The sequence below is a fragment of the Pseudoliparis swirei genome, chromosome 24 (genome assembly GCF_029220125.1).
Source record: "Pseudoliparis swirei isolate HS2019 ecotype Mariana Trench chromosome 24, NWPU_hadal_v1, whole genome shotgun sequence".
Lineage (NCBI taxonomy): Eukaryota > Metazoa > Chordata > Actinopteri > Perciformes > Liparidae > Pseudoliparis > Pseudoliparis swirei.
The window spans coordinates 17,967,211-17,982,480 of NC_079411.1; the positions used below are offsets into that span (position 1 = coordinate 17,967,211).

At 42.6% G+C, this 15,270-nt stretch overlaps 3 protein-coding genes across 4 annotated transcripts; all 3 read left to right on the forward strand.

The window, feature by feature from the left end:
• The first annotated feature begins 1,230 nt into the window (after positions 1-1,230).
• On the forward strand, positions 1,231-4,922 carry fdx2 (ferredoxin 2). Its single transcript, XM_056410092.1, has 5 exons — positions 1,231-1,432; positions 1,773-1,824; positions 3,389-3,495; positions 3,579-3,666; positions 3,757-4,922. Exons 1-5 carry the CDS (start codon positions 1,246-1,248, stop codon positions 3,911-3,913), a joined length of 591 nt encoding a protein of 196 aa, XP_056266067.1. The 5' UTR covers positions 1,231-1,245; the 3' UTR covers positions 3,914-4,922.
• Positions 4,923-5,002: 80 nt separating this feature from the next.
• zglp1 (zinc finger GATA like protein 1) lies at positions 5,003-11,006 on the forward strand. Of its 2 annotated transcripts, XM_056410090.1 has the most exons (4): positions 5,003-7,914; positions 8,010-8,122; positions 8,978-9,071; positions 9,970-11,006. In XM_056410090.1, exons 1-4 carry the CDS (start codon positions 6,617-6,619, stop codon positions 10,100-10,102), a joined length of 1,638 nt encoding a protein of 545 aa, XP_056266065.1. In that variant the 5' UTR covers positions 5,003-6,616; the 3' UTR covers positions 10,103-11,006. The 2 variants fall into 2 exon arrangements, with proteins under 2 accessions (XP_056266065.1, XP_056266066.1); XM_056410091.1 differs by lacking the exon at positions 8,978-9,071.
• A 1,015-nt stretch (positions 11,007-12,021) lies between these two features.
• On the forward strand, positions 12,022-13,258 carry LOC130190472 (forkhead box protein D1-like). Its single transcript, XM_056409906.1, has one exon. It carries the CDS (start codon positions 12,051-12,053, stop codon positions 13,059-13,061), a length of 1,011 nt encoding a protein of 336 aa, XP_056265881.1. The 5' UTR covers positions 12,022-12,050; the 3' UTR covers positions 13,062-13,258.
• The last annotated feature ends 2,012 nt before the right edge of the window (positions 13,259-15,270 follow it).

Consider the following 15,270-nt stretch of genomic DNA (forward strand, 5'->3'; position numbering starts at 1 on the left):
CTGCATTCAAACCAGATGGGGGGTTATAGGATGCATCTTAAACCCCACGTTAGGAGTGGCTTTCCCCCAAAGCACAGATCATTATGAGTCACTGAAGGAAAGATAAGAAACGACACAAAAAATATATTGCTTTATATTATAGTGCACGAGAGCTTATAAATCACAGATATCAACACAGTGCTCTTCAGTGAGAGTTTTACTACTCCGGCGAGAAATTCGAAGTTTAGTAGCTCCGATTTTCTTTTTGAGGATAACTTCCCTCCAAGTGGATGTCAAGGGCAGTGAGGTACCAAAAGAGAGAGAAAACAGAGTGTGTGAGCGCTTTACCTGCCTCCAGTCATAACATCCATTCTCTGTCTTCACACGCCAGTGGTTTCAGACATACAAAACAGTTTGGCCAGCCTGCATTTGATTTCTTATCAAACTTCTTCTTCCTCTACAGCACACATAAACATGGTAGAATGTGTCTTTTCTGACGTGTGATTTCAGCGAGTATGAAGCTGAACAGTAAATGAGACTTTATGGAAATATAACATTTTGTATTTTGATTCTTTTAATCGTTAACTTTAACAGGCTTAACCTGGTCCGGGATGCAAGTGGAAAGTACAGTAGCAACAAATGTAGTATGCTAATGGAATGTAAGAAAACAAAACAGCAATACCACAGTGTGAAAACAGGCCATTACAAGAATCAGAAGAGCATTCAAATTATTTATTAATTATAAATTGTATCTAATTTTAGGGGAACACGTATGCAACATCATCCATCACTTATCAAGAAAACCATAAAAGTGGAATATTATGATTATTATTATTATCATCATCATAGTATTAGTCTAAAAGTATTATCAGCAAAATAATGTAGTGGAGTGGAATTAAGAAAATAATTGAAAAAGGAAACACTCAGGTCAAAGTAACTCAAAATTGCACAGTCTCTACCGTCCAGCTCGGAAATAAGACATCCCACCATTAACTGGTGGAACGAAAGCCTCCACCATGATTCTGCTTACAAAACACATGCTCATCTTCTTAGAGATTTAAATTAACGACAGTACAGTTAAAATGAGCCCCATAACGATAAACTACAACATCAAGTAAGTGTTGAAGGGACTCCAGCAGGTCTTCATACCTGTCCGTGACGCAGCAGCGCCCTCTGCTGTCGGAGCAGGTTATGACCACAGCAATGACAGCTCAACAGCGCTCTCTTCCCATTGGCTGCGTTCAGTCTTGTGACCAAAACAGAAACATGGCGGCCGCGGCGGCTGTCCGGTCGAGCGTGGGGCTGACTTTGAGGCTTTCTCGAGCTTTACCGGACTGCAGCAACTGTCCCTTTCACCGGTCAAACGGCGGTGTCAGCGGCGTTTGTAATTCACAAAGGAGGGGCTCGTTTGATAGCTTTCGGACCATAAATCGACACTTGCAGACGAGTAAAGGTGAGTGGTGCAGTGTGCTAACACGTTTAGCCCCACTCAGATGGCTGGTTCTCCGACTATTTGTGTACAATATTTCTAAAAAAGTAACTTTTTCCTTCCGTTGAAGTTTGTAAGATCGTGTTGATGCCAGTGGAGTTTGGGTAGCAGGTGGTCAACTGATATCAGGGGTCAGGGTCGAAAGTCTGCTCAATGGCACTTGTGTAACTTGACATCAACATACCCAGATGGGGTTGTGACGCGCAACGCAACAAGTGAAACATCCACCCGTCTCCGTCAGGAGGAGCTGGTGTCACCTCTGTTCCCAGAAACACTCACAGACCGGATGCTGTTTGTTTTTAAGGTCTGTACCACAGCGAGGAGGGCATCTCCAATGCAGAGGACCCTGACGATGTGTAAGTGTACTGGGGACTTTTTAAACATTGTTATTATTGTGGATCGATATGGTGTTCTCAGTTGGTGTTAATCGATGCACACGTTGTACTTAAAAACATCGAAACTGAAGTTCAAGTCATTGGAGGCTACATTTAGTCCACATTGAAAGATATCTTAAATAATTGAGTTTTCAATTCAATTCAGTTTATTTGTATAGCCCAATTTCACAAATTACAAATTTGTCTCGGAGTGCTTTACAATCTGTACACAGACATCCCTGCCCCAAAACCTCGCATCGGATCAGGAAAAACACCCAAATAACCCTTCAGGGGGGAAAAAGGGAAGAAACCTTCAGGAGAGCAACAGAGGAGGATCCCTCTCCAGGATGGACAGATGCAATAGATGTCATGTGTACAGAAGGACAGATTTAGAGTTTAAATACATTCAATGAATGTGATAGAGTGTATGAATAGTTCATAGTAGGCATATTCCACGATCCATCAGGCAGATGGAGGTAGAGAGGAGGAGTGGGCGGAGTCTCAACAGGGCAGTGGCGTGGTCGGTAGCAGGAATTCCACGACCCAGACCTCGATGATCCATCAGGCAGATAGGATCTATGCCGTCTCAGAGTCCGATGACCCCATGAGACGTGAAGTCAAAAGGACTCTGGGGAGAAAGCAGAGTTAGTAATGTGTGATGGAGAGATGAAAATTCATGTGTCATGAGTCATGCTAAATATTCAATTATTACTTTTTTCTGGACCACATCCTAAATGGACCGTCACTGAACCAGAGGTACTGGAAACCAGCAGCCTGTGTAGAATGCACGTGCTGTCCACAAGACACATGTACCCCATAAAGTATTATTTTGAGGGTACAGTTTGTCGTACAGCATTTAATTCGTCATCCAACATGTGTGAGTCATCCATTAACTGCAGAGCGTGCTGATTTTATTCTTGGCTTCTCCTGTCATCAGTGACCTTCAGTGGTGACCCTGAACTATAGTGGAACTTTTTCTTGCTAAAGATGAAAAGTGTTCTGTAAATGAGGTGAATTTACATAGTACTAATACTATTTAACATGCGCTTGATATCAAAAGACTTACCCTCACCCCCTAAAACCAGTCGAGCTCTGCTCTGTTTTATTCACGACAGGATTTCGGAGGCACCAGCAGAAATCTGAATGTTCCCTCCCCTTCCAGCATGTTTGAGCAGGAAATGTTTTGGTTTGGCCTGACAGTAAAAATAACACTTTAACTACATTATTTAGAAAATGGGTAGTTGGATAGATATGGGAAAAGGTTTGTGCTCCTTGAATTATGGCTTCACATGAAGCCCGTTAACTGTGTGGATGCAAACTAAACATCACAAAGTATTTTTCTTGTAACACTGAGTACTGTTAGGTTGTAGTGGATTTTATGTACACTGACCTAATTCAACCACTTTCCCGTACATAGTTCCCCTCCTGTCTTTATTTTGTAAGCAGTATAAGGGTATAATGATGGAATAAACTTCAAAACCTTGCTAGATGAACTCAAGTCTGTTTTTTTGGGCTGAAGTTGTTTTTTTACCCGCTGCTGTTTCAGGGTGAACGTGGTGTACATAGATCGGTCAGGCCAGAAGATCCCGGTGAAGGCTAAAGTGGGAGATAATGTCATGTATCTGGCTCAGAGGCATGGAATCGAACTGGAAGGTTAGCACTCGCAGTTAAATATTTAATTGAAGCACGACTTTAAGATGTTTATTGCTCATGCTTTGTGCGTCCCTTTCATTTAGGATCGTGTGAAGCCTCGCTGGCCTGCTCAACGTGTCACGTCTACGTGAACTCCTCCCATTTCGACAAGCTGGCAGAGCCTGATGAGAGGTAGGTCTGCTACACATGACGGTTTACTTAACCGCAGACGGGTTTAAAGGGAGATCGCTTCAAATGTGTGACGCATATCTTGGTTCTCAGGGAGGATGACATGTTGGACATGGCGCCCATGCTTCAGGAGAACTCCCGGCTGGGATGCCAGATCATTCTCAAGCCGGAGCTCAACGGCATAGAGCTCACCTTGCCCAAAGTCACGAGGAACTTCTACGTGGATGGCCATGTGCCCAAACCTCACTGAGAAGAGGCGCAGAGAACAAAAATGAGGGGAGGTGGAGGTGACGCTGTGTGTGCTGGTTGATCACGGAGAAATGCACGGCTAGGATAGTAAAAGGTCCGTTGCAACTCCCAAGACTTCATCCAGACTGAAAAAGTCCCACAGTTAATCGACAGCTCATGCCTGCAGGTGACATCGAGAAGAGCCAGAGAATATTTCACTCAGGGTGAAATCAATGGTTACTTCAAAAAAAAACATAAAAACTGTGGTTTAACAGAAGATATATTTATTCATGCGTGGTGTTCTCAGCAACAAGAGGCCATTCAATCCAACAAACTGCTTTGCTAAAACATTAGACAATTCAAGAGACATACCACATCTGTCTTCTACATTGCAGAGAAAGATTCAACAAAGTTCATCAATGGAACATTCCTCGTTGGAGCTCTTGAGCTCTAACGCACAAGTATTCCAAGAAGATGTTCCTAGTCATTTACGCTCTCGATTCACTTATATGGTATGCATTTAGTTCCATTTATATTTACCTGTGATTTTGCTGGCTTATCAATATGTACCAACCCAAGTCATAGACCTAAATAGGTTTTCTTTCTGCATGGTACTGAAGCCAGATTCAGAGGAAGAAGAAACCATTTATCACAAGAGAAATGCGGCTTGAAGCTGAAAGTTTGGGCTCGAATTTAGAGTTAAAAACACACAAACTACACTTACATTTCACTCACTTGAACACGGCAAAACATATTTCGGCAAATTGTCTTGAGAGTGGCAGATGGAGAAAAAAAAATACATTTGAAAGCACTTCCTCTCAGCTTCAGGTGCGCTTTGATCCAGAGCAGAATGGAGGTGGAGACGAGTCCTGTGAGCTGGTGGGCTTAACGTTACCACGGAATGAGTTTCTGCCCTTTACTTGGTAAAGTCTACTGTACTTGTCCTTACGCACAAATGTAAGTCAACTGTGTTTAACATGCGTTAAAAATGACAAATGTGAAGTTGTGTAATAAAATGTTTTTAAACATAATTATTTCTTTAACAATAACCTCATTAACCAGCGACCTCAAACGCGACAAGGACTCAAAGCAAAGGGGGACACTTATTGTGTTTCCATTCTACTTAAATATCGACGCTAACGGCATAATTAGCGGGCGGCTTTAAGAAAGTATCTGAAACATTCGTGTCGTCGCAAAAGAGTGCTTTGCAGCGTCGAGTGAAACTAGAAAACCGCGCGGACAACGCTTTTATTGCCCAGCTGGTGTAATCTGGTAAACCAAAAACACCCGCGTAACTCCTCCTGATCCGAAACACGCCCCCGGTCATAGCGACCGGCACCAGCGGCGTGAGCTCGCAGTGAAGTCGGCGTACTTCGAAAATTAGTCGATGTTCAATTCGCGGATCCCAGGTGAGCATCAACCGCAGCGCACGGCCGATCTGGGTGGACTGGTGACTGGTCGACTGTGACCACATGTTGTGCTGTTGTGTTCAGGCCCAACTGTGAACGGCGGTTCGCCACACAGGCCATGACAGGTCAACAATGGATAAAGACTAGCATCGTACTGCAAATTGTTAGATCATAGTTAATGGATCAGAACATGCAATTATTGGACTTCCAGGCCGGTCAAACTGTACGACTGCATCAGAATAGAGTTTATACATTAAATCAGATCATTCGCTAAAAATGGAGTCACTGATTGACGCCACTATTTTTTTTTTGTAGTCCAAAAAATGGAGACCTCAGTGACCTAATAGCCGTCTGATGCAGCTATGAGATAATAAAATAACATTAATTTATAGTCGTACTTTCAGGGATTTCTCAGTATTGACATTGTGTCCATCACATCTGCCTCTGCGCTCGCGACGTTCGAACTCTGTGAAAACCGCGAAAGTTCTCATCGCGTCATGGAACGAAAGCGCTACATTAGTGTTCTCGAACGCGTTTAAACTACACGGGAAGCTCGGCGCTTTGTTACAGTTCTTCCAGCGAGTTAAGTATAAGTTACAACTTGATACAAAAGAATCGTATCTTTCTCCATTCAGACGGGTCATATTTTCAAGGAAAAAAATGACAGCTAGGCCTTGTTAGGCTTTTAAATAACAATATGACAGTGACGTTAGCCGATTCCCGTTAGCCCATGTCGAGTCTTCCGCTAATAATTTGAGCCTAATTACACAGTTCAAGAAAAGTGTTCATGTTTTTAAGCCAACATAACTTTCATTTTGGAAAACAGACATTAGGTCTAGATTATCTGCGTTCACGGTGGTGTTTGCAAACTCATGTAACGCTAGCAGTTGTAGGAGATGTGGCCAGGCTACGTGTTGTAATAGTCTCACGTTGTACCAATGTTTAATATCCCTGTCCCTCTAGAATAGCGGATAGCCTTGAAACTTGTGACTGCTTAATACGAAATAATATTTACTGGCCACTTCTCCTCACATGTCCATTAGCTGTGGGAGGTTCAATTGTACTCAACTAATTATTTGAAAGACATTTAGTTACCGAAAGTGGTGAAACAATACACCAGCCACAAAGCAAAGAGTAGAAAAATATCAGAAAATAAACTATTCTGTGGTGCAATATTAACAGTTTTAAGTTTCTTTATTATTTTCCAACTTGCTAAACAACCACTGGAACCCCCCCCCATCCTCCCACACACAAATGGGTTGGGAACTACTGTAAATAAAAGTTGTTTGTTTTTATGCAACAGGCGCCTCCGCAACATGAGCACAGGGCCAAGGAAACAAGCTGCCTTCATCCAGGGAAACCAGAGCACGATTGAACATGATGCTTCTCACTCAGCGCTCTTCTACCTTTTCCAAGAAGTTTCCAAGCTGGCATCTCCCGTTCACAACAGCTTCCTGGACCCAAATCTGCCATCTGCGTGGCTACACGAGACATCTAGACATGCTCCTCTGATCGTCGAAAAAAAGGAGGAGGATGGACATCTGTTTAAAATCTCCAATGGTTCCTGCCAGTATAGTTTGTCACCTTATAAACAGATGAAAAAGGTGAAGGAGGAGAATCACTGCAGTAAGGTCACAACTGTGGTTGAGCCGCATCCTAAAGGCAACAGCCCCTGGAAAGTATTGAGTCTGATCAATCTGCAGTGTGAGAGGCTCCTCCATCAAGGAGATGTGGAATCAGAACCAAGTTTATTATCATCTACCACAAAATTAGGCCATTCAATAGACAAATCATCGACTGCAACAGCGGATGTAATGGATCAGAGAGTCGGCGGTGCAAGTGTTGAGTGCTCTCTGAGACCATCCCTTATCTGCGAGAGTCAAGTAATCCCATCCTGTGTCCGTCTTGCGGATGGTGTGAGAGGGAACTGCAGAGCCAGAAGTTATAAACCACAGTGCCGTGTGAAAGACTCCAAGGTTGGCTGCTGTGTTCAGTCACAGGCCGCCGAAAATGTTTCATTGCTCACTGTTGACAGACAATGTGAGTGTAACCAGGAGTGTAGGAGGGTTTATTCTGAACAAGATATTTTGCATGCACCCTTCTCTGAAAAGTTTTCTTCAGAACCGCACATCCCCTATGCATTCCTTGATGCCCAGCTGACTTTTAATTCAAATGAAGATGCAAATGTGGCTCTGTCAAAGCCAGCACTGGACCCCAATTCAAACCTTAATTTGACTGCAGAGCCCCCGTGTGACGCCCAGCTGCACCCTCCGAACCCCGTCCTGCCTCCGCGATCAGCATCACTTTTATTTGGCACTCCAGAGAAGTGTCAGTCCCTCGCAAAAAGAGATGACAAAATCGCATCATCAGAACCAGAATGTACAAACCCATCACCGTCTGCGACATCAAAGAAGGAACAGAGGCCACTACAAAATGAGGACATTTCGTCTCCATCTCCACAGCAGTGGATAACCAAGACTCCAAGAAAACAACCTCATCCCAGGCGCAGTGCGGATATCCAGGACCCAGACTTCCAGGGAGTGTCGTTCAGGATGTACAGAGAGCTGGACGACAACAGGGAACAGTGTCGGCTACTCATAACTTCAAACTACAGGTAGTGACAGATTAATTACATGGGTATCTAGATAAATGTTGACCAATTATTGAGTGCCAGCTAGCTGTACTGATGTTAATTGGTATCTGCTGCAGCAAGGAGTTCCGCAGGAGTGTGAGGAAGCCGAAGCAGAAAAAACGGACCTGCCAGAAATCCAGTAAAAGCAGCAGCTCGGATGAGGAAAGCTACCTGACAGCCAGCAGTTCTAGTGAGTAACACTTGAGTGCCTGCGCTGGTCTGTGAAGCCAATGTCAGTTCATATTTTAACTGGCTCCCTAGGCAGCAATGTGGAGCCCCTTCAAATTCAAAGGATAAAATATAGATGAATCAATTTCATTCACATCACAGAGTAAAATGTGTTTCTTTCAGAATAACTTGAATGGGGAGGATAAAAGAGAAAACCCACATAACCAAACGTATCATGTATTTATTAACTAAATCATTACACATTATGTAAATCAATATATAGTTAGTATACTTTCAGACACATATTCTAATATAATGTGATTAAAATGAATGCATCAATAACATGACTCTCCAGTTAAAAATAAGCAGGTAGTTTGTATTTGCGCGAAATGTCGTTTATCTCCACAAGAGGACGCCCCCACATCAAACCATGCGATGTGACATTCAGGACAGGTAGTGCACATTTATTTGGGGAAACTATTATTTAACATCCTAAGACAATAATGGCTATCAACTCTTCCCCTTAAAACCAAGAAACAGAGTATACATTTTAACTTTTCATTTTGACTTACAGCTGTGCAGCCAATGCAGGGATTTAGCATCTCTCCTTGCTCACACTTCCTTAATATAACAAACCCTCACTATTGGAAATGTACATATGCTTTGAACAAGTTTGTATTTTCAGCCTTTAGAGACCAGCCAAGGCTCTTCTGTGACTCTTTAAAGATATTCAGCCTCGATTTACAGCCACTATGTTTTTCATCTCAAGTGTTGCCTGTATTTTGATAGAAGCTGTTGCTGGGAAAACATTTTTTATGTACACACATCAAACTGACCATTACACTAACTAAAGGTACGTTTTTTTTCGTTACAAAAGAGGTTAAGGTGTGTGCATCATGCTGCACCAGGAAGACCCCCATGTGGAGGGATGCAGAGGATGGGACCCCACTCTGTAATGCCTGTGGAATAAGGTAGCTCATTGTAACACTGAAGGCTGCTTTAAAAACATCCATGACGTACGACGGCATATCTATTAGATCCCTGTGGGAGCCTAGAGCCACCTTTAAATGTAATAGATTGAGTCTTAGCTTTTAAGCACACTTTCAGAAAATATACTTTTTCCACAGTTTTGATTTTCTATATTGGCTTTAACATTGATGTCCCTTATGATTAGTCCATGAATATTGATTATACAAGTTAATTATTTCGGATATATTATATCATCCAAAATGAAATAACCTCTAACATAGGAAGAATTATTCGTATAATTGTTTCCAAATATTGAAAATATAGAATGAACTGACATTTTTCAGTTCATTCTGTATTTATTAACAGTAATCCACGACAATAATTACAATGATTAGAAACGACTCAATACAATTGGTAATCAAGGAGACATGGACGGCCACAAATGCAGGAAATGGACTGTTGTTTTCAAGCACAACACGTAAACAGCTGATATTGGCTCATTGTCAACACTGGGTTTCATTAGCGAAAAAGCTGAAATCAAATATGTTTTACTTCCCCATAGTTTTTTATTTTGTATTTTAGTGTTCAAATTTGTACTTCAGTATTGGACGTTTCTCAAAGTAAATGTAAAATCTTAATACACGTCAAACAATTGTTACTGCTTACATAAGACACATGCAGCATCTTTTGCAACAATGAATCCAAGGATGACTATATGAAACAATTTATAATACAATGTTGAATTTGCTTCTGAAAAGAGGAATGATGATCCATTCCAGATGGACAATCTTAAATGTGCTATATCATAGATAATACGTGTGATTATAGGTGTGATGGATAAATACAAACTAACAAAAGAGGCTAATCGCTCCTGTATTTCTTCTGTCTTGACTTTTGAAGGTATAAGAAGTACAGAGTGCGCTGTGTCAAATGCTGGCATATCCCCAGGAAAGAGGGCAACTCCAACTCGTGCTGCCTCAAGTGTGGAAACTTTGTGAGGCTGACCTCAGCTCAGCGTAAACACAACGCCTAAAGAGACACACTCGGAGCACAGGCTTTTGAGTCCACATGTGAATGAGCTCGACGCGCATTTGCACACAACAGTCCAAGACGACGCTCTCTGCTCCGGTACTTGTTTGTCCTCCGCCAGGAACGCAAACATAGAGGAGCAGCACCAGCTTCTTACTTGACTCGGTATTTAAATTAGTGTCACTGCTACACTGTTGTACCTCAGGAAACGGCACTAACGTCATGTTGGCTCTATGGTCGCTTGTAAGATGCTGTATACACCAGGGAACAACATTCAAAAAGTAGAGAAAAACTTTTAAAATGGGGGACCTCGGAAAAAAAACTCCCTGTACTTGAATGTTTACACTGATCTGTCCATTTGTGCTCGAACCTGTTTGTAGCTTTTTCTTTTTTACTGATTTGTAGCATTCCTAATATTAATGGCATCCTGAAGGGCCAGGAAGTGGACGCATTCAGTGGAAAATGTCACGTTTTTTTTCCACCTGAATAGCTCCAGCGTTCCTTGTGTATAAGTGGTCAGCTGCACCAGATGGCCGCAGCAGAAAGTTATTTTTGCGCAGAATCACAAACTGCAACCTGAGCTCAGTGCTGCGTTCACTGCCATCAACTGCAGAACGATTCACTTCTCAGGACCTTTCGACGGCAAGGCTGTCTGCGAAGTTCTATGGATATGCTCATTTAGTTGCATGCGTTAAATTAAATTATTTATCGTCTTTTGTCATTGATTCTAATTGTGGTTTGTTTGGGGTTTGTTGTGGTTCATTTGGGTTGCTGCCGGTTTAAATTGGTACATGGATTTACTCATTATTGCTGTTTTGTGTGAGAAGAGTATAAATAAGATGTGTGTGTGCGCGTGTGCTTGTGTGTGTGTTGCAGGGTTTTGGTCTGTATTAAATTCTGTATGAAACAACCAATTTGTTGCCTGGTTATTTATCTCGATATAAATCTCCTGTGAAAAAGTGCAATGATTATAAAATAGTTTGAGAGCATTAAACGTGAGAGGTCCAGGGAAGAATTGTTCTGTAATGAGGCTTCCCACATTACTTCGGCCCTCCCTGCAGTCAAGGCCCATTTGCCAAGTGGGTGGCCGCACATGAATTGATACAGTGCGGCTATTATTTCCAAACGGATTACGTCTTCATCTCACGTGAACACAGCCAGAGTTGCCTCTGTCACCGCGTGCCAGACGGCGAAGGAAATGAGCGCCGTGTAAAGCCAAGAGCATAAAAGCTGAAGCTCAGCAAAATGTACATGTATTACACATATTTCAATCCAAAGACCTGCTATGCACTTAAATGACACTAAACATTAATGAATGATCGAGCCGGTGAAGTGCAATACATAAAGACATAGATGTAAAACATATTAATACATCAGATGTATACTGGTACATTTGAAAATGATCTGGCAGCTGGTCTGTTTTCAGTTGGAAAAGATTTTACCTATTATTATATATATTAAATATTCAGGACGTAGTTGGATGACAATCAGTCTCCCTCGTCCACGTTTGGTGATCAGTGATGACGGATCTTCACCTGCATGATGTTCTCCACTTGTTTTAAAGCTGGCACTTGATGTACACATGCGTTTGTGTTTTTGCCTTTGTTTCTCAGATTATTTCATTTTATTTTGCTAATGCTTCTTATGCTGAAGTCTGTGTGTGTTAGTTTGGAGTGACTGCGAGACCAATTTCCCCCTGCTGAGAGTCTGGATTTAAACTCTGATCCACAAATAAGACAAGAAGACAGTCCAGAGCAAAGACGACTTTGTGATGTTTGAGATCAGATAGCCGCTGTGATGATGTCTTCTCGGTAATATTCAGTATGTCTTTAGTTTAAAGTTTAAACCTTCTGGCTGCAACGCTCCGTGTGTCCAATCTGCACTCGTTGTTGTTTTGATGAAGACGGACCGCTTGCTAGAGGAGGAGGAAGAGGAGGAGGAGAAAGTTTAGAATGGGAGGCCAGAGCAGTCTTAAGATGCAGTCCGATGAGAATGAAAGCGGAGTAGGGGATGTGCGCCCGTTGTGGCTAGATCAGCGCATGTGTTTGGGGCCACCGGACACACTTCGGACCATGACCTTGGACAGCAAAGTCATGAGGGAGACGGGCGCCGGGGAAGATGTGAACGACGCAGCTTTCTCACGGATAAATACGCGCACTCCCGATTGTGAGCAAAGCGCTTCATCCTTCTCTGAAGTGCGGGAGGAGGCACACTTTGCGCTCCGACTGCACGAGGGTCCTGAGAGGGTGGCCTTCTCGGTGAAGCCTCCGTACTCCTACATCGCTCTCATCACCATGGCGATCCTCCAGAGCCCGAAGAAGAGACTCACACTCAGCGAGATCTGCGACTTCATGAGCCAGCGCTTCGCGTACTATCGGGAGAAGTTCCCGGCATGGCAGAACTCCATCCGTCACAACTTGTCCCTGAACGACTGCTTTATCAAAATGCCCCGGGAGCCCGGGAATCCCGGCAAGGGCAACTATTGGACCCTGGATCCGATGTCAGCCGGCATGTTTGAAAACGGGAGTTTTCTTCGCCGGCGGAAACGCTTCAAGCGGCCACATTTCTTTTTGAAGGACTTGAGGGCGAAGGAGCGCGGCCCAGTGCCGGTGTTCCCTCTCCTCGGAGCGCAAAGGATGAGCTTCTTCCCCTCCCAGGGGCCCGGTTTGTACCACGATCTGGGATTAAGGAGTCGATTAAACTCGCACGGCAGTCCCGCCATCCCACCTGCAAGCAGCATCATACCGGCCCTCAGCGAGCTCCTCTTGGAGAACGTCCCCTCGTGGCTCTCCTTTGAGCACTGCGGCCCGGGACGCTGCGCCGCCGCGGGCCCCTCTCTGCCCCCGAGCTGCTCGCATGTGTCTCCGGTGTCGCTGCACAGAATGGTTCCCAGATACCCCGTTTCTCAGCTGTCCACTTCCCCCACTGGGATCATAAAAGTGTCGTCTAATTTATTTATGTAACTGTCTTCTTGCCTGCAGTCTGAGAATAAACCTACATTATGTACAAATCAAATGGGATTTTTTTTAAATGATGTGATGGTGAAGCGTGCAAACAGGCCACCAAATGTATATATGTTTCTGAATGTATTGTACAGTTTTAAAATATGTTTGAAAAAAAACGTGATTAAATTGTTAGTTTGTGGAATGAAAAAGTAAAACATATCCTCTTTATTAACATTTTGACTGGCAGTTTTATAAATGTCTTCTCTTTTATTTGGACAAAGAATAAGATAATACTTGCACGAAATGAAGAACACAAAAATATATATAAATATATTAATTTTATTTCTTAAAATAATCGCTCACATCTAATTCTATAAAATAACGACAATAATAGTAGCCTTTTGGGGCAAAGGCTGCTGTTTTATAAATAGAATGATAAGTTTATTATAATAAATAAAAGTGTGCCTATCTCATGTTCATCTCATCTAGGCCTTTACAGATTTGCACAAACAAATAAATTCCGTTTATTTCGCCTTTATTTCAAAAATGTAAACACGAGAGATCACAACATGTCTGAGACCTCTCCTCTGTTGTTTACTCATTGGCCGTTTGTGAAGAAGTGCTGCTTTAAAAAGTAATGTAGCCTGATATAGAGCATATAATACAGAGTTCAGCATGCATACAAACACACCTGCTCATCTGGTCGTCGGCTTCATTTCACGTTCACGCTGCTGTTTGTTCTGTTTTATGTGGAAACGCAGCGGTTCAAGTGTGCATGCTTTAGGAGGTTTCAGGCCGTTCAGCAAAGACACCACAATATCCTGTGAGAGGCAAAACGTAAACGTCTTAATGGACCTTTTTTTTAAAGTTGCATGTATGTGTATTATCACCCTTTTCATATAGCTTGGAGCTTAGTCCATGCTATATAAATGCATAAATATCATTCATATGATTTAAAATGTTATTTGTGAATGAGGGGCGGGATTTGAGAACACATTATGCGGTGTATATTTGTGTTCATAATAATAATAAGAATCATTTATTTTATATAGCGCTTCTCAAGGCACCCGAAGTCGCTTTACAGAGTGCAGAGTCCAGTAGTCACACACACACACAGTCATCCCGGTGGTGGTAAGCAACATCAGTACCCACAGCTGCCCTGGGGCAGACTGACGGAAGCGTGGCAGCCAATCAGCGCCTCCGTCCCCTCCGGCCCCTCCGACCACCACCAACATTCATTCACATCCATACGACCGGGGAAACCGGAGTAAACCCACGCAGACACGAGGAGAACATGCAAACTCCACACAGAATGGACCTGGAACGACCGGGACAACCGGGATTCGAACCCCGGGCCTTCTTGCTGTGAGGCGACAGTGCTAACCACTGAGCCACCGTGCTGCCCACGTTTATCTCATAAACAGATTTGATCTGTGTTTACGAGATTATAGATGGTTTAAGCAGTTGCAACATTAATTAAAGCAATATAAACATATTTACAATATGGTATCATGGGCAAATGAGAGATTATAGCACACATTTGTAGTGTGATGATTATTGTCCAAGCCCCATTGATCTAAAATAGCATTCCTCTCAATAGGTAACCCAAATCTCACGGACTAATGTTTTACTATTCTTTTTTTTCTCCTCTCCAATCCCTAAAACCTGGCGTGGACATGATGACGGAGATGTAACAGCAGATCCAGACATCAGCTCATTATTCATCCTGTAAGAACGACTGTAATGGTAAAAATAAAAAATGATAACATGAAGAAACTAGAACGGGCACTCGGTAGAGCGCATACCTTCGCATATCACAAGATTGGGCATTGAATTATGAACATGTTGGCATTAGTTGCATGCCAATTGGATAAAAAGAAGATTTTGACCTTTTCATGACCTTGAACCTTGACCGTTGTCCCGATCGATCCCAAAATCTAATCAAATAGTCCCCGGATAATAACCAATCGTCCCACCAAATTTCATGCGATTCGGTTTAATACTTTTTGAGTTATGCGAGTAACATGCAAATAAATAAATACACGGCGATCAAAACATAACCTTTCGCATTTTCAATGCGAAGGTAAAAAGTAGATAAAAAATATTCATATTTTGCATTTATTTAAGTCAGTGTGGTATTTTTATGTGTGTACTGGCAGTTAATGCTCTAAGTAAAACACTTGATAACAGCTTGTCTTATTGGGCGCGGTGCGTACATCTTTATTGT